The 20429-nt window shown below is 35.5% G+C and overlaps 1 protein-coding gene and 1 pseudogene across 1 annotated transcript; both read right to left on the bottom strand.

Annotated features, from left to right (window-relative positions):
* Positions 1-1272: 1272 nt before the first annotated feature.
* Positions 1273-5578, bottom strand: LOC113060786 (proteasome subunit alpha type-6-like). The gene is made up of 7 exons (XM_026229966.1): positions 5387-5578; positions 4731-4825; positions 4477-4558; positions 4208-4363; positions 2863-3041; positions 2672-2766; positions 1273-1464 (listed from the first exon to the last, which is right to left on the bottom strand). The coding sequence occupies exons 1-7, from the start codon at positions 5460-5462 to the stop codon at positions 1407-1409; spliced, it is 741 nt and encodes a 246-aa protein (XP_026085751.1). The 5' UTR covers positions 5463-5578; the 3' UTR covers positions 1273-1406.
* A 1217-nt stretch (positions 5579-6795) lies between these two features.
* On the bottom strand, positions 6796-20416 carry LOC113060781 (mitochondrial ribonuclease P catalytic subunit-like; annotated as a pseudogene).
* Between the last annotated feature and the right edge of the window lie 13 nt (positions 20417-20429).

The raw sequence follows: 20429 nt of genomic DNA, 5'->3' as shown, positions 1-20429 counted from the left end.
TAAGAATTTACCCACTTGTAACTCTTTGGGTTTTAAATTATATTCTTAGAAAAGTGCCTCCCATGTTGACGTTCTTGGGAAAGGGTGTAGTGTCCGTTCGGCATGTTATTTGAACATTGTTTAAGACTGATCTTAAGATAATTAAAGATTAAATTAAAGATAGACCTTAAAATTTCCACATCCTTTATTGGCATAGTTTTAATATCCCTAATGGTTGCAATTTAATTTCACATTTAAACCAACAACGTGAAGTGAAACTCCTTGAAATTTTACTCAAATTTTCACAAGCAGTTCAACTTTTGTCGCACTTTGCTTTTGTCTTGCACCTTACAGTAAAGCAGAGTGAAGAAGTGTATGTGGTTTTCTTGATTTGAATACAAACCTGAGATCTCTAAAGGGAATCCACCTTCAGCTTAACCCTGCTTGTTTCCGAACGTGAATCCGGACTGTACGCCTTTTTGATTTTGAAATACCGTTAGCGTCTTCAGTCCCTGAGACACCTCTTGAAAAGATCCATGCAAATGATGTAGTCATAGCACTCGCTTTCTCAGCCCTGAGGAGTCGGGTTAGGACAAGCAGGGCTCTTGACAGCTCCTGTAACTGCAGGAGAATACTCATATGATTCAGCCAGATCCGAGAAATGACAGCAGGCCGACACTTGGAAAATCCGTCTGTTTTTTTTTGTCATCTATGAAGTGCAGAGCACTACAGCTATGCAAATACTATGTCTGGAGGGGATTGTTAAGTGAGAGTTTAGGAAATGCTAGTTACATCTTTAAGAGAGTGTGAAAAAAGCAGACAGGTGCTGACTTACACCGCTTCCCATAAGTGAAGGAGACTGTGAGATTCTTCCTGGTGACTGAAAAAATGTAATGTATTGTAAAAAGCAGGAAACTGATTCAGGCAGTAACCCATTTCCTCATAAAGGAGACAATATGTAATATAATACGGTGACTCAGAAGATAAAGTTTCATGAATTTAATTGTAACAGCAGTTTAAAGAGCTTCATATGTGTGTGTGTGTGTACATATATAATGGGGTTCAGTTTGAGACTGTTGTTAATCTTAGAAGTAAAATCCCATTTAAAGTCCTTAAAAGTTTTACGATATTGAAAAAACTAAAAAAATTGGGAAACAAAGAAAGGTAACAATGTAAATTATTAAGAAATTTCTTATGTAATTTGTAAATGCATTTTTTTTTTTTATACCAGAGAGAAACATTTTCACTGCACATAATTCTCACTGAATTCAAAAGAAAGAACCAACACACTGCTTTCCAAAACTTTTTTTTTTATTGTACTGTTACAAGAAAAAGCTAAATAAACAGCAAAAAAACATCAGTTGACCTGAATATTGATGACGTGATTGTAATTCTCGGACTTTTATTTGTCACAGGGTACAATCTTCTCAATCCCGTTCAGTTAGGGCCATGAGGTGGGTGTCAATCTCCGACTCTGACAAAATTCTGAAAAATATAGAAATATACAGAACTACAAAATGAAATTTTTTATAAATGTACTCATTCATTTTACACAAAAAAATGACAACAAAAGGTTAAATGACCTAGTGGTTTGAAATACAGAGAATACTGTTAAAAAAATTTGAGGTGGTAACACTTTCTATGAAGCCTGTATTTATAATACATTATAAGAGTATTCTTAAGGCATTTATAATGAATGCATAATGCATAACAACAGTTTTAATGCATTATAATATTTACTTATTTGTGCACTTATAAATAATAACAACATTAATAACAACCTTTTTCTTTTTTTTAAACAGCCATAAGATCAGATATCTGATCAGATGAACGTGTAATTTAATTTGGCACATTTGATTTGAACTATATTTGTTGTAATATCAGTAAGATACTGTTCAGATCTTTTAAATGAACAAATAATGTCAAGATATGACACTTATAATCCATTATAAATTAAGTGGATTTAAATAAATAAGCATACTCATAAAAGTTATAACCACAAATAAGTACGTTTTATAATGTATTATAACTGTTGTTTGATGAAACAACATACGTTTATTTTATAATGCATTACACATTCATTATAGTGCCTTAAGAATACCATTATAATGTGTTATAAAAATGGGATTTTGTTCAAATGTTTTTGAGGGAAGTAACTTATATTTTAAAGTGTAATTTTATTCCTGTGATGCAAAGCTGAATTTTCAGCATCATTACTTCAGTCTTCAGTGTCACATGATCTTCAGAAATCATTCTAATATTCTGATTTGGTGGCTTGTGAAAAAATTATATTATCAATGATGTAAACAGGTGTGCTGCCTCATATTTTTCCTGAAACCATGATACAATTCTTTCAGGATTCTTTGATGAATAGAAAGATTAAAAGAGCAGCATTTATTTGAAATGAAAATATTTTATAACGTTATAAATGCCTTTACTGTCACTTATGATCAAATTAATCTGCCCTTGCTTATAAATGTCCACATAACAAATTCTTACTGACTCCAAACATTTGAACGGTAATGTCGATATGAAAGTACAGTCTAGAAGTTCTGGTGACTGCTAGTGCCTAGTGGGGATTTTTCAGTGTTTATAGAGTATGGTTGGGTTGTTGACACACAGGACATATGTAAATGTTATGTAGTGATATGAAAATATTACATCCTGCTCATTTTGAAATTTCCAAATTCACCTGAACTTGGGCTCCTCTGTGGTAACGACCCCGATCTCCAGCTCTGAAGGCTTGAAGTCAATGGCCAGAACGGTAGTCAGGCAACTTATTGCAGTCTGTGGGGATGAAAAGTGCACACACAAAAAACTCGATGTGAGAGGATTTAACTTCAAAAAAGGGTATTAATTCCATTCAGGGTGAACATATCATACCTCTACTGTTTGGTCAAAATTCCAATCCAATTTCTTCTTTGCCTTTTTCTCCAGGAAGCTTGTTGCTTCTGTTTGTTTCACCCCAGCAGCAGTGGCCTTGAAGCCGCAGTAATAACCTGCAGGATCACATTTATAGACCTGCGGCCCCAGCTCCTCATCCACGCCAATCACAATCATACCTGACAGAACAATACACAATATTGACAACGATGTCTTATGAAGATGATATAATGATGTCGCAATAACATTCCTTAATATGGAATTCTGATATGTACAGACAAATTGTGCATATTTTTTTTGAATGCTTAATAGGAAGTATACAAGCAGAGAACAGTACATTTGATACTGCATCGCACAATACAGTGACCTGATATTAGAGATTTTCAAGAAACATCTCTTCTTATGTTGATATGCTTAATATTTTTGTGGAAAACTGGGCTCAGGATTCTTTGGTGAATAGAAACGTCAAAAGAACATTTATTTGAAAGAAGATCTTTACTGTCACTGTTGATCAATTTAATGCATCCTTGGCAAATTAAAATATTGATTTCTTAAAAAATAAATAAAAATCTTACTGACCTCAAACATTTGAATGGTAGTGTATGTAGAGAGCATGACAGTAGTGGTGTCTGGTTGCACCAAGTGGGGATTTTTACAGATTATGATTTGGTGGTTGACACACAGGACATATGTAAATAAATATATGTAAATTATATGTAATGATATGTAAATGTTATATTGCACAATGTAATGCATTAGTCTTTATATTAGATATTCTAGTCTCATCTATTAAAAGTTTGAGTGTTTTACACACACACACACACACACACACACACACACACGCGCACACACACGCGCACACACACACGCGCGCACACACGCACACACACATATTGGATTAAACAGGGCAAAAATTTATATATGAGATGCTGTGCGGCATATGACAATGTTTAAATACTTATTTTTGTATTGCATTCTACAGTATATAAATGCATTATAAGTAGAATGTTAACTACTTTAATATGTGTACTAATTTTCTAGACTAATATGGTATACTGTAAGTCTATTGTTTCCTGTAGAGCTGCTTTTGAAGTAATTTAATAATTGATGAACTTTGCATGCTACTGAACTGAACTTAAATCAACATTGAACTAACTTAAGCTAAATATTGAAACTATTTGTCTTCTGTAGAGTTTTGTAATTGGGTTTCTTAAATGATGAACTTAATGAAATGATGATTTTTTTTCCTGTTTATTTATGTGTAGTTGAATATTGCATTAACCTCTATACATATAAATGTGACTTGATTCCATTCCTTCTGCCCTCAATCAGAGCACATACTTACAGCAGCCCAGTGGCCTCATCTCTGCGTTCTGTGTGTACACCTGTGAGATGTCTGCAATGCGCTTGCACAGCATGTCTACTGGGATCTCATAGCCGTATTTATACTTCCAGTTAGCAGCTTCATATCGCGCCCTCTGCACCTGCGACCTGCTGTCAGCTTCAAAGAGAAACATAATACATCACATGTGGTGTAAAACAATACATAGTTTTACATTTCACCATACAAAACAGCCGTAGCTGGAGAGTTGCTGTGTGCATAGAAGAGTTTACCTGTCATGCCTGACATCACACAGCCAATATTTTCTGTTATTCTGAATAAATGAGTGACAGTGGATTCATCCAAAAGCTTATCCTGGGCAATCAAAAGAGGAAAAACGCAATAAGAGCACATAATACTGCTTCACAGTCACTGAAATGTTTCTGCATAGTTAAAATGTTAATTTGGAACAAGAAGCAGTTAAATAAAAAAAAAAATTCAGTCTATATGTGGTTGACAAAAAAAAACAAAGTCAAAACAAACTTACTGGAACTTTCTTTTGAGTAATAACAACGGCGCAGTCTTTCCCTCGAACAGCTACTGATGTAAGACCTCCCTGATTAATGGCCTTAAATGCATATTCTGTCGAAAATAAAATTAACATGTTAACTATGATCATTATTGTTCATAAAATTGTAACCCACTCAATTTTGACATCCAAATATTATATAATTTTATTAATGGTATTTCATTAATATATCAGAAAATATGTAACGTTAACTTTACAATTATGTTATTGTATTATATATATGCATGCATGCAATACAGATTATATCGATGAAAATAATCCAGAAAATGTAATGACGGATGATCTGCTCAAGTGAAACGTAAACAAAACTGAATAAATATCTGCATTCATAATATTAATAATTATAAACATGAAACCGACAGAGCTTTTATCTATATCTATACATATTAGATTTATAGATTACTCTGTCTTGTAACTTTAACCTAAAACTGAAACATAAACATATGAACGTGTTCCGAAATCTTTTTGTTGCCATCCGTTTCAATCAAAGAAATGTTTATTGTGTCCATAAACACATTCGTCTGAGCCAGAGAAAGGGCATAATGGTCCTGGTGCAAAATGACTGGGCATTTATTCTCTCGGTTTAACAAAGACACACTTTCATCGATACGCACCGACTTGATAGAGTCTCCCCTCAGGAGAAAAGATGGTGATGTGTCGATCAAACCCCGCGCTCGAGCCTCGGGACATAATGCGAGAGATTTACTGTTTAATATTAAATTTTGTAAACAGATCTGACCACACTGCTCTGTTGTACACCGGAAATTATAGCACCGGCTCCAACATTCACATCCGGGTGAGATGACGCGTTGCCATTGCGTGAGAAGCACCGTAAAAAAGCTCTTCAATTTATTTGGGATTTCGCTGATGCTTATATAATACAAACCTTCTGCAAAAAATAAAATATTTTTTTTAAAGCAGGTCATTATATAGTTTTAGTATAATTTTACTAAATTCATATATTTAATTTTATAAGTAATTAAATTTAAATCGAATTATTCACATTAATGTTTATTAACTGATTACATTTTTTATGGTAAGGTATACATTTCCAAATCCAAATATTGCCCCTTAATAGAGTAGTTAATTTCTATCATGAGTGTATTTTCATAAGGGAGTGTAAACCTTCTGTTTCAAAATGCAGAATTGGTTCAGTCAGTCTTCGAAATGGTATACAAAACAAGCATTTGTCCAAAGAGATAGTTTATGAGTGTTTTCAGGTCTGCTGATGTAGGGAAGACAAACACAGGGTTATTTTGGTGATTCATGTGGTGTATGGACAAACAGTTATATAAATGATATGTAGATAACAATATGTGGGAAGTTGTGGCCTAATGGTTAGAGGGTTAGACTCCCAATCGAAGGGTTGTGGGTTCTAGTCTCGGGCCGGATGGAATTGTGGGTGGGGGGAGTGCATGTACAGTTCTATCTCCACCTTCAATACTGCGACTTAGGTGCCCTTGAGCAAGGCATCGAACCCCCAACTGCTCCTGGGCGCCGCAGCATAAATGGCTGCCCACTGCTCTGGGTGTGTGCTCACAGTGTGTGTGTGTGTTCACTGCTCTGTGTGTGTGCATTTCGGATGGGTTAAATGCAGAGCACAAATTCTGAGTATGGGTCACCATACTTGGCTGAATGTCACTTTCACTTTCTCACTTTTTTTTTTTTTTTTTAGATCTTTCCAAAACTAGAATAAGTAAAGAGCACCAAAGAGCACATTCTATTGAGGTTTATAATTTGCCACCACTTGACAGTTATGAAAAACACCTGAAAACACAAACTGTCAGTTAAAATCTGCCTTTATAATATAGCTGAACCTTGCCTTAATGTTTGCCATTGACTTAAAACCTACATGGCTAACCTGTACTAGTGAACGTTAAAGATTTCTGCAAATGCACTGTAGACACAGCCTTATAGTTCTAAATTTGGGCCTTTTTTTTTTTACAGGATTATAAAAGAAGCAGTCAATATATATATATATATATATATATATATAGACAAGAGGTAGAAGAGACACAATTGGACATTTTGCAAAGTATTATTTATTTCACATTTCTCAGCCAGCACAGTAGTAGTAACTCCAGCCTCAATGTCCTGGAGTGAGGCAGAGCCATTTCTGAGGAACTTCATACGTGGCTCTATCTGCTCTATTCACATCATAAGGAATGTGCCAGGAGCCACCAGATGTCTGAACGATGGTGTCATAAGCTGAGATCCTCTGAAAAACACAGCAGAGCCAACAGTCATCATAATGAGGGTTTCAGTCCTTAAGAGTAATCTTGTTTGCAAAAGATCTCTCCATTTCTAAACCTACCTGAAATTGAACTATTTTTCCTGGGACGTAATGACTGATCACCAATTGATGGCCACGTTGCCACTTGAAGAAGAGGCATCTGGTTGCACTGTCTGGCAAGCAGGCTTTGTGATCTCTCATCAGATCACGACTAAGAAAGTTGCAGTGAACGCCAGAGTGCAAAGCAGCATACAGCAGAAACGGGTCATCCTCAGATCTGTGGCAGCCATCCAAGAAAAACAGTGCACTCTATCAAAAATACCATTCATGATAGGTGAATGGAATCATTATGAGTTTATATTGAAGGAAAGTGATCGATACATACTTCACTAACAATTTTGAATTTTGCAACTGACACATAACACATTGAAGCCTCTATGATAACTATAGGAAGCATCTCTGTACATCATTTTATACACACACACACACACACACACACACACTCTCTCTCTCTCTCTCTACTGGTCTCAAAGGTTAGGATTTTTTAAATGTTTTAGAAAGAAGTCTCTTATTCTTACCAAGCTACAGAATAAAATACAGTAACAGTAGAAGCATTAATATTGTGAAATATTATTAAAATGTAAAAGAATATCTGTTTGTGTTTGAATATATTTCAGTTGTAATATATTACTGCAATTTCAAAGCTAAATTTTCAGCATCATTACTCCAGCCTTCAGTGTCACATGATTCTTCAGAAATCATTTTAATATGCTGAATATGATAAATTATTGGTGTTCAGTTATTAATGATGCAAAAATATTTTCTTTTCTTGTCTTTCATATTCTTATAAAAAAAAAATGCGTTCTTTACTAGACGATTAAAAGTAAATGTAATGGTTCTTATTATTATAATGGTTCTTCTTATTAACAATCTTAAAACCTGTTTTTGCCACTTAATATTTTTGTGAAAACCTTGATAATTCATTAATAATAAAAGTATTGATTTCTTTTCTTTCTTACTCATCTCAAACATGGTGAATGGTGATCATGATTTCCACCAAATATTACACTGATTTCTGAAGGATCATGTGACACTAAAGAGTGGTGTAATGATGCTGAAAATTCAGTTCTGCATCACAGAAGTAATTTCCATTTAAAAATATATTCAAATAGAAAACAGTTCTTTTATTTTGAAATAATATTTCACAATATGACCGTTTCTACTGTAGTTTTGATCAGATAAATGGTCAGCATTTTGCATGAAAATGTTTTTCTGAACAGTGTAACACATGCAAAGTTATGCTGCTAAACTAATATATGATACTCTAACTCAAAATTACATTTAAATTGAATATAAATTTATCCATTTAGCAGACGCTTTTTTCCAAAGCGAGTTAACAGTGCATTCAGGCTATACATTTTTACCTATCATGTGTTCCTGTGGAATCGAACCCCCAACCCCAACGCAATGCTCTACCAATTGAGCTATAGGAACACTAAAATAAAAATATATTCTAGATTGAACTATTTTCATGCAGACCAATCCTGGATGAGTTGTTTACTGAGCTTGTTGCAGTGCATTATGGGATTGCTGCCTCCACAAAACACAGAATTTAACTGACAAAGTCAGAATAATCATGTCACAAATGTTTTGGAACTTAGTGTCCATGATCCTGTTTAGGCAGCTCACTAGGTTTTGGAACAGTGTGGGCAGTACGTGATTAAAGAAAGGGGGGTCATACTAACATGTTCTCGGTGAAGAAACAGTGGGCTTTCTGCTTGATTTTGACCATGTTTTGTCTGTCCCAGTTCCAGGAAGGTTGAAGCATGTGCTTTCTGCCAAGGACCAGGATGTTCAGCCCCTGCTGTTGTAGCTCTGATACGACTGCCAGCAACTGCAGAGATAATTCACACTCTCAGTGACCTTTTACCATTTCTATTTAGATATTAAATATGAACGAGGCCATTCATAATTTTTGAATCATGAATGAGAGACCTCAGTTCATTCAGCATGTTCTCTATGAAGTGAGCTGTAGCGCATTACTTTTTTTGGAGGAATTTCCCTTGGCATTACAGATTTATTTGGGACTTTAGCAGGTCATCTGGAGGGAAATTATTCTTGCTCACATTGTTTTAACCTACTTTTGTACCACCTACTCACTCACAAACCATGATGGGGGGGGGGGGTTTCCTGATTACACAGGAAGTTGTTTTTCCAATACCCACCATACAAAGTGAAGACATTAAAGGTTACAACCATGTGCTAAAAATATCCAACGTTCTTTGTATGTAGATGTTCAGATTTAACACCCCATATACTTGCATATACATAACTATTCATGCGATAGGCCTAATTATTTTAAATGTAGTGTGTAGGTATTTGTTTGTCTTACTCTTATTTACAGGAGTTACTGATTAGATTTTTTTATTCACCATTAGTACACAAGCTATAGAAAATAATTCAGAATAATTTTTTATATTTAATACATAATAAAATATTATTTCATTACAAAATATATAGCAATATTATTTTAAATAAAGGTTACTTTTCCAAAAAACAAAAAAAGAGATATAATTCATACATCGACTAACAATCACTTTGGAACCAGTTGATTAAAAAATATGCAATTAGTAAAAATACATGTACTAGAGTTAAACTGTATATATCTTAGTTTAGTTATAATAATGGTATATATATACGTACACATGTGCTTTTTCAATTTTTTTTCAAATATATATATATACATAAAAATGCACGCATGTATCATTTTTTGTATTTTTTTATTGCATTACCCAACTGCTTTGTATTTACCTTCTAATTATATTTCTTACTCAAATTTAGATTACCGTAATGTTATCTACAGTTTGAATATGCAAAGTCAGTCCCAGTGAATTCCAGTTTATCTTGTATCCCTCATTTTGCTATTTCAGACATGAGGAAGTGCTAAATGTGAATTGCAGGTGTGTTCATCTTCTGCTAATTCATGATAAGGAAGTGAACGGTGAGCCACAGATGGGCTGTTTTACTCTGGAAAGCACCGTAGACAATATAGTGCCATGTCTCACAATCCAAACGTAACATCTGCCTCCAGTCTCCTTTGCTTAAGAATTTCTAAAGATATGCACTTCCTTCCAGCATGTTAGTTTAGTCAATTTACAGTAACTTTCTTGCATAGAGTCTGATAACTTAGCCTGTAAACAAACCATATAGGCCTACTTTGGCAACAAGTTCGCTTAGGCCTTCATTTTCACACCCTGCACAGACTGTGTGCAGACAAAACCGGTTAATACTAGCATTTCAATGAATGTGCCAGTTAGCGAGGAAGTGGGGTAAATGTTGCCACCAAAAATAAACTTGACCACAAAATGCACATGTCTGACTTTAAATACATGGTTAGTCATAGCAAAATGAGTGTAAAATCCCCTGCCTGCATGTTCAGTTGCCATGGGTTGCATCTGTGGTGTTAATAATGTGTGACATGCAGATGGACACCAAGTATGAGTGGGTAGAAAGAAAAAGGATCTGACTGAAGGTCGAGAGTTTGTGTTCCATCATAATTTGTGGTTTAATGTCAAGAGTATTAGGTCTTCTCATATCTGTTGAAGTTAGACACTGCTGGAAAAAACATAACTTTTTTATGCAATGGTCTAGTTTTTGATTTTAGTCTATTTTGCTTCCATAACTTGTCTTCTTTCAGTCTAGTGGAAAGAAAGCATGTTAAATACACAGTGTTAGTTTTATTGCACTTTATCTTTTTATGCCTGTAGACTTCAATGGCTGTATAATACACACTGTGTTTAGAGGCTGTTTTCTCCGAAGGAGTTATGCACCAAGCCAGAAATCTCAACTTCAGTAGCACTTATTTACACCAACCTTACTAGTTGTATTTCTATCTACAGTATATTATGAAGGTTTTGTTCCTGCATCATTCTCCTGATTTATATTATACATTTTATTTCTAAAAACATGGTGAAAATTGATTTTTTTTTCTAGCCGTTGACAATATTTTCTGACTTATAGAATGATAAAAAAAAAACAGATATCCAAATATCCACTCAGAAGTCAACAAACTGAAACGGAAATCTTGTGAAAATCAGTATCTAGAGATAATTCACCCAAAAATTTAAATTCTTAAATTATACCCTCAAGTTGTTCCAACCCTGTGCGTTTCAAAAAAAGATATTTTGAAGAATCTTGGTAACCAAACAGTTGACGGTAGCCATTGACTTCCATAGTATGGATAAAAATATTACATTAAATATTAAGTCAATGGCTACCGGGAATTTGTCGGTCACTAACATTATTAAAATATCTTTTTTTTTGTTCAACAGATGAAAGAAACTCATATAGGTTTGGAAAAAGTGGAGGGTGACTAAATGATGACAGAATAAAATTTTTTGGGTGAGCTGTCCCTTTAATGTGTCTCAAATGGTCCTCATGTGTCACTGAAAGTCATTGGTTTTTGATGAATGGGTGGTTGAAGCTGAGATGGGTGGGTGTTGGTATTTGTTGGCAAAAAAAAGCCTTTAATTACTAAGGATGATAACCAAATGTAAAGCCACTTCTGTCTGGGACTGACACCATCTCGTAGGTGGGCCGATGTGTAACACATTCTGTGTAAAGTTACATGGACATTGAACTTTCCCTAATTTTTTGTTTGAGTAACTGTAGGTTTCATGGGTTTGGGGTGTCTTTGAGGTTGGAAACTATGAGAAATTGGGGCTGTTTCCTAAACTTGTTCTGCTGTGTTAAAAGCAACCCAGGCTTAGCATCACCCCCTGGTGGAACTATTTTTATTTTTTTTTTTTACTTTAGAATGCCAGCTAGTTGAATACTCAATCATGAAGGTAAACAAACACAAGTATGCCTATTTTTTTTCCACCGTTAGAGCTTTCAATCAGAGTAGGTTGACCATCTAGCCTGATCAGTGATTCAATAGGTCACAGACAAACCAGCCCTGTCTTGGAACGCCCAAGCAATTGAGTTACCAACAACTCACCGTCTCAGAGTGCGTGGCCTTTGGTGTTGTGTTAGCTACATTAAGGCCGTCAATGACAATATCAAAGGGGGGTCTCTGCTTCACAAAACTCTTAAAGCTTTTAAGCTCCTGTACAGAACACAAATTATTGGTTAATCTCAAAATCATGACTATATACAGCTTACAGTTGTGATCTAGATACACAGACAAACACTGCAATATTTCCATGTTGTTTGTTCTGAGGCTAAAACTAGTCACAGTTTCAATTTCTTCAACAAGAGGAACATATGGTTTGCTGGATGTATGGGGGCTTCTATATACAGTTCCTCACTTTGGTGTTGTGCAGCACATTGCACAAGAGAAAAGCAACCGGTGTTGCACAAGACAGAGGACAACAGAAAACCTTTATACCGAATTGAAAACAGTACCAATCAGGACAGACGTAATATCAAACCAGTGTTGTTGTTGTTAACTTCTACAACCATTAATAATCATTAAAATATCTGAAATAAAATTTAATTATTGGATGATAAACTTACACTTAAATGGAAATGAAAAATGTTGCCTGGACAACAAACTAAAATAAATACATTATAAGCACATTTAGTAACCTTTAAACAAGTAAATTTAAGCTGAATTACTAAACTTACAACTAAGTTTAAAAATTAATAAAATACGAATAAAAATACTAAAATAAAATAAATATCAATAATATATATATATATATATATATATTATATTACAAATATAAATATTATACAATATTATAAATATTATTAAATATTATAAATATATACAAATATTAAAAGCACATAAGATGACTAAACATATTTAAAATAAAAGTTAAATAAAATATTAATAAATGCTATAAAAGTATATATAAAAACAGAGGAGGATTACATCCAGATTTTAACTTTCTCACATTACAGCTGAGGAATCGACTGTTAGATAAACAATCACTATTTTTGCATTTCCGTTCGGTGATGCTAGTGGGACCAAAAATACACATTTCACCTTTAAACTCAAGATTGTTTCTGGAAAATCACGAGTGAGTGACATTTATAGCAAGCACATATATCGTTGTAAGAGATTCTGCCTGAAACTAATGAAACTCTACATATCAGATTAAGCGAAGAGAGATTAAGAGAGTTATGTGCAGTCATGAATGTACTGGAAGTATAGGAGCAAAGCATGCAACCATGAGATAAAGCATTGTGTTCACAGATAGTCTGACAAGTTCTTGCCAAGAACTCAACATACTATCTGTCAGAGCATTGTACAAAAACAACTTTATTGTCTACCGATTCTATGAATTCATCCCAGGACAGTTAAAAAAAGGTGTTTGTCCGATTTATCTTATAGGCATTTGTTACAGGCATATGATAGAGCTTCAGACTTAACTTGACCACACCTGGCTCACCTTCAAAAGCGTGATCAGGTTATGTTTAGCTGAATAACACAAAAGCATAAGGGCCCCTTGAATAACAGGGCCAAAAAAAGCTAGAACTTCCTTCTTCTTTGTTGTCGTTTAACAAGAGGTTGAAATGCCTCCCGAATTGTCCCTGGTACAACATGTAAACAAAACAAGGGAATTTCCAGCTGGACTGGGGCCAAGTCACTCCCTCACCTGTCTGTCCTTGGGACGCAGAGCTGAAAACGGCTTTTGATTTATTAGCTTCATAGTAAATTGCGTTTGCAAAGTCATGCACACTCATGCCTAGAGCTCACCAGAGGTGAACAAAGTACACAAATACTTATTTAATATATGTATACCCTGATTAAATATTTTGTAAGTAAAAGTACTAGCCATACATAAAGAAGCCAATAGATTTAGAATATATATATATATACATTAGAAAAAAAATAACTTGGTGAGGTGGTCAAGTCACAACATCTAACTACTGGGGTGCCTCAGGGCTCAGTTCTTGGACCACTTCTCTTCTCTGTCTACATGGCATCATTAGGTTCTGTCATTCAGAATCATGGCTTTTCATACCACTGCTATGCTGTTGACACTCAACTCTACCTCTCATACCATCCTGATGATCCAACGGTAGCTACTTGCATCTCAGCTTGTCTAACAGACATTTCTTGCTGGATGATGGACCATCACCTTCAACTCAACCTTGCCAAGACAGAACTGCATGTGGTTCCAGAAAACCCATTGTTTCATCACGATTTCACCATCCAGTTAGGCACATCAACCACAACTCCTTCAAAAACAGCCAGAAGCCTTGGAGTTATGATTGATGATCAGCTGATTTTCTCAAACCACATTGCTAAAACTGTCCGATCCTGCAGATTTGCTTTATTCAACATCAAGAAGATCAGATCCTTTATTTCGGAACATGCTGCACAACTCCTTGTTTAAGCTCTTGTTCTGTCCAGGCTGGACTATTGCAATGCTCTCTTGGCAGGTCTTCCAGCCAGTTCTATCAAACCTTTACAATTAATCCAGAACGTGGCAGCAATATACATTTTTAATGAGCCAAAAAGAATACGTCACACCTCTGTTTATCAATTTGCATTGGCTTCCAATAGCTGCTCGCATTAAAATTCAAGGCATTGATGTTTGCCTACAAAATTACCACTGGCTCTCCACCCATTTACTAAATTTGTTACTTCAGACTTATGTGCCCTCTAGAAGCTTGCGTTCTGCAAGCGGACGTCGCTTGATTGTGCCATCCCTAAAGAAGCACAAAGTCACTTTTACGGACTTTAAAATTAAATGTTCCCTCCTGGTGGAATGACCTCCGCAACTCAATCCTCCCCAACTGAGTCCTTAGCCATCTTCAAGAATCGGCTTAAAACCCAAGACCTCTAACACCAGCTTGCTCTATTCTTTTTTTTATTATATTATTTAAAAGCCCTTGCTACGTGTCCTGTGTTAACCTAACTGAGACTTGTTATAGCACATATATCATTGCTCTTTTTGTTGTTTTTGATTGCTTCCACTGTCCTCATCTGTAAGTCGCTTTGGATAAAGCGTCTGCTAAATGAATAAATATAAAATGTAAATGTAAATGTAAATAGATATATGAAAGCATAAAAAATATAAATGAAAACTAGAAATGTCGCCTTGGCAACTTACGGAAAAACTAAAACTAAAACAAAAATAGTATGATTTTTACATTTTTTTATTATTTTCATTGAGAAATTGCTGTAGACTACACAAATAATTATAAAGAAATGGCTAGTGACATTTAATTAAACATCAAACTGAATCAATTCGGTGGAATCCATAAACCAGTTTAACAGGCAGTTTAAACAGATTCAAAATTAATGATTCATCTCAAATCAGACATCACTTGTTATTTAAATTTTATTCAATTTTAAATAATGAGCAGTAATACATTTCTTCTCAAATATACTGGAGTAAAGAAAAAAAATGTTTTGCACTGAAATGCAACCAAGGTAAGTTTTTCCAAAGTTAAAATTCTCCAATAAATTAAAGACATTTAAACAATGAAGTTTAGTTTAAGCATTGTTTTGATCAAACTGCGAACTCTGTAAGCTCTTCCTCAAAGCTGAGGACACAACAACAATGTGGTGAAGTAAAGTCCAACAACTAATACACAATCCTCTGTTTAGTACACATAAAGCTGAGCTTGTCAAAACCAGATGTATTCCTGGACTGTCAGGTGGCTGGAACCCGGCGCTTTCAGTTCTGCCCGAAGCGTGAGAATTTTTCCTTCCAAAATTCCAATTTCCACTAATATGCAAAAACAGAAGATTGTGACCCACATGTGAAAACAAGCCCTTAAAAAAGAATGCATGCAGCTATTTTGCAAGCTAAAAATCCTGTTAAGTGTGTGTTAAGCAGCACGTCTGTGGGTGAGAGGATGCATGACTGGGGGAGGGGTGAGTGCCACGGACAGCGAGAGGGGGGAAGGGGAGCTGGATATTTGGGGAATTCCTTTCTGGTTTTGGTGGGGGTTAGCAGTTGGTGAGTTGTGAGTTGAGCTGTTCAGAGTTGTTATAAAATCTTGCAACATTGGGTAGGGTTAGCACTCTCAGCATAGGACTACAAAATTAATCCTAACATACAATTTATCTTGGTTTTATCTATGTGATAATGTATGCAATGAGATGCTGACAAAGATCTAGAACTGTAAGTGCAGTTCTATTGTTTTTGTTTCGTTCCACACCCTCTAATGGCCATGGAGAGGTTATGTTGAGTGGGAACAGGAACACCGGGGATTCCCCGATGGTGTTGAGAGGTCACGTGTGTGTGTGTGGTACCAGCTGGTCGTGCAGAACTCTGTGTACCTACAAAATGGGTGTGTCGGGAATATGCACATTCAAAACAAGTTTAATCCTGGTGTGATGGTAATCACATTCTAGTATTTTCATTTGGAATATGCACAATGGCCCATGACAATCAAAACGCTCCTTCAGCCTTGAGTGTTTATTAACTCAATGTACAATTGCAAGCTTTTTCTTAAATTATTATAACAAATAACAGCATTTGGTAAATCTTCAAAAGAACCTGCTCAGTTTTGTTCAAAGCATGCATGAAATACCAATAGAATTAAAGGCAGCCAAATTGACAGAGAACAAAGAAAATAGATGAATAAGAGTACGTGTAAAGCACACCGTGCCCCCGCGGCAGCCTGCAAGTCCTGTACTTTTCCTTATTACAAGCTTGAAGTTTCTGAAACGGGAAAAACAGGCTCCCCCAAGCTCAAGCTTGACCTAAAAAAATCCAGGCCACTGAATGTAAGGAGGCTAAAAAACCCCAGCTTTTTTTGCTAAATTGTTTGACAGTATTTCACTTGGATCTTTCAATGTGTTAATAACAATAATTGTGTAGACTATTAACTGTACGACTTGGGCACTTTTAAACTCCACTGACAAAATAAAGTATTACAAAGGTTTTATATATATAAACACACACACATAAAAACACACACATTAAATATTTGTACTTTAAAAAATTATACATAATTTTCAAATATGCACCAAAATGACATTATATTTCAAATAAATACTGTTCTTAAATTAGAAAACGGTTATTTTAAAATAATATTTTTTCCTTTTTGTAATAATACTTGAAACTTACATATAAATTGTGGATTAATGTTTTTTTTTTCATGTTTAAAAGTACAAATATTCCATGTAATCTCACACTTATTGTGAGGTCATGTATAATAACTGTGCAAGATTTTAAAGTGGTTATTTAAAACATTTGGAAGTTGTTTTGATGAAGTATAGCATGTCACAAAGCAGGACACACTTGTCATTGCTTGGCATGTCATGTTAACCGCCCAAAAAGAAGCACATTTTTTCCATCAAAGGCAAAATGATTGTCTAGGGGTTGTTAAATGCTTCTGCAGAGTTTTGACTGGGGGTGTTTTAACCGTCTTGATCTGGTTTCACTTCATAAAGCACTGCTGCAGCAATGGGGGGCTGGAGCCCATGCAGCGCTGCAGACAGACAGGCTGGGACTTTCCAGGGTCAATAATGTGAGAGGCTTTTGAGGGCTGAAATGTGAAAGCCCATTGTGTTGCATTTTACAACAGCTAAAGGCACTTAAGCAGTACACATGTCTTAGCATCAATCATGTGCACGACCAAATAAGCGATCGTTTATGGCTATACTGAGTGCTTTGTTTTTCCAAGATGTTCTGTGTGAAAATGTCCCTTTCTGAGACAGTGCTTGGAAACTGAATGGGTTTTCCAAAGCGTGAGAACGGTGTTTGCAAACAAACACGACGGTTCTCTCTGGGAAATGGAATTTCAGAGGAATTGCTTGCCTTGTGACCTTGTGTCTTCGGTTGGACTGGGTTCGTGAGCTTTCTAAACAAGGGACCCGGCAGACGCATGAAGGAACATGTGTTGGAAAGCCCCTGCATCATATCTAAATGCGGAAACTAGACAGGATCACATGCTTTTGACATCTATAGACCCCACAGCCTGAAAAAAGCAGCCCTCCAGACAACAACATCATCTAATTCAGGGGCAGACTCCATTTATGACGGAGATCAAAACTGCATGGAACATCTTCTAATTCTGGAAAGCTACCCAACTTTGCCTATCAAGTGGCTGCAGCCTATTTGGTGCAACACAAAATGTAGCTTTAGTTTTTAGTCCATGTGTCCTTATTGTTGTATCATTTTCAATGAGAAAGTAATCTAAAAGCATCAAAAATCAAGTAACATGTTTAACATCTATAGCATATGTTACATGTATAACATGTTTACTCTGTCATGTAGAAAAGAGAATATAGGGTGCATAGGACACTTTCGCCATCTAGTGGAGTCAAACGGAACTACATAAGGCCTTGCTAAAACTTCGACCTTCAAATCCTTTACTTAACGGTGAATTTCATAAAAACACTTTTCCAGAATATGAAAAATATCAAAAATATCTTGCATAAAGATTAAACCCATTTTAATACCATTAAGATTATTTGTAACATGATTTTAATGAGAATTTAATATGCTAATAAATTTTAATTAATACATGCTATTCACATGCATTAAAATATCTAATGAATTAAGACATATTTCACAATTTAAAAAAATTATTGCCCCCCCCCAACACCATTAATTATGAGACTGGAACGCTTGCATTTTTTTTTTCATTTTATTCTTACTTTTTAAAAAATATTTATATTTAGCTTAAATTTATTTTTACATTTATTTTTATTTTAGTTTTAGTAATTTTAGTACTTGAATTTAAGATTATTTATTTCAGTTAGTTGCCAAGGCCATTTCTAATTTTTAAGTTTATGTTTATATTCTAATATTTATGTTCAACTAGTTAACTTCAACAACACTGGTGTAAAATCTATTTTTATCTATCTATCTATCTATCTATAGACTCAAATGTACAGACAGACCTCTGGGGTGGTTTTCTTGAAGACGTCACTTCCTTCTATCACTTTGACCTTCAGCTCACCATACTCTTCCTCAGTCAGCTGAATGGATTCAAGTGATGCCTTGCAGTTCTTGCACTCTCCACTAAATCACAAGATATTGCCACACCAATGATCTAATTAAGAAAAGTCTTTATTGACAATATATCTGAATAAAATGGAAAATAGCAAGTGTACCTGGGGACCACGTATGAGAACTTCCCACTCCATTTCTGATCCGGTAAACTGCGCAGATGAAAAAAAAAAGGTAAACAGTATTTACATTTTTTTTTTAATATAAAAACAACAATATTTGAATATGTTTGCATTCTCATATTTTACATTTACCTCTCAAACCAAGCTTTGATAGTTTGAATCAGCGGCTCCTCTGGGTAGATTTGATTATCTCTCATATATGAGAGAACAGAAAAGAGCTTGTCCTCCTGTCCATGCTGAGTGATGCCGCTCTGAAACAGACACTTCCAGGTGTCCTGATTAGGAACGAGACCCAGTTCCAGAAGCTCATCGTAAAGCATCCAGCTGGTCTCGGTGTCACCGTGAAGCACCGCCCCCGTTATGGCATCACTATAGTTACGAGGAGATGGCAGGAGGGCCTTTTTCATCCCCTCCAACACCTCAAGCGCCTCCCTCCAGCGTTCAGTTTGACTGAGACCTTTAATAAACATGGACGAGGCTCCAGTGTCAAGAGTCTTAAAGCATGTTCTCATGATGTCGTATGTGTCAAACACCTCCGAGTGGTGGCCACCCGTGAACTACCTCAAAAGGAGTGCCTTTGTCCTGAACCACGTAGGCCAAGAGAGACTTGGCGATGTCGACGTCTGCATTAGCCGCCAGCAGTCCTTCCATCATTTGCATCTCAAAGCGATCAGGTTTGGATGAACTCTCTTTGAATTTCGCCCATTCGGATGCGGACAGCGGATGATCAGGAAGAGAAACTTTCACAGATCCTCTGCCTCTGGATGGTGTATTATCTGATAGTTCTTCTGTATCCACCCCATTTCTCTTTTTCATATATTCAGCAGTTCTTCTGGCCGTTCCAGCATCAAATACTGAATTTGGGAATGCAGGCCTTTTTCTGGCAGTGAACACTTTTTCTTTGGCAACTCGGCCGTGTGCTTGTTTATCTCCTTTTGTGCTGTAACATTGTGTGTGTGGATTTATGATACACCTGACAGCATGCAAAATGTTTTGTTGTGGTAAACAAGCCAAATTGGGCCTGAGACACAAGGGGTTGACAACACATGATGCACAGACGCTTAAAACAAATCATAGACTTTGACACAACAAGAGATCCCATTTCTCTACCAATCCGCTTTACTTTTCAGGTGCTTTATGTAAAACGTATAATAAATGACTTATTCTGTCTCAAAATCTCATTGCTTTGTGAATTAAGGTCGGTTTTACTGTTCATCACACATAGATTAAGACACACTAACTTTATGAAGTTATATTTAATAGTATTTGTATCTAAAATAGAATAGATACAAATCATATTCAGTAAATTATATTCTAAAGAAATTGCCTTTTGTATTTAGAGCTCTCAATCTTTAGTTCCTTAGACCCAAGA

This window comes from Carassius auratus, chromosome 42, assembly GCF_003368295.1.
Source record: "Carassius auratus strain Wakin chromosome 42, ASM336829v1, whole genome shotgun sequence".
Classification (NCBI taxonomy): Eukaryota; Metazoa; Chordata; class Actinopteri; order Cypriniformes; family Cyprinidae; genus Carassius; species Carassius auratus.
This window is presented reverse-complemented; position numbering and strand designations above follow the sequence as displayed.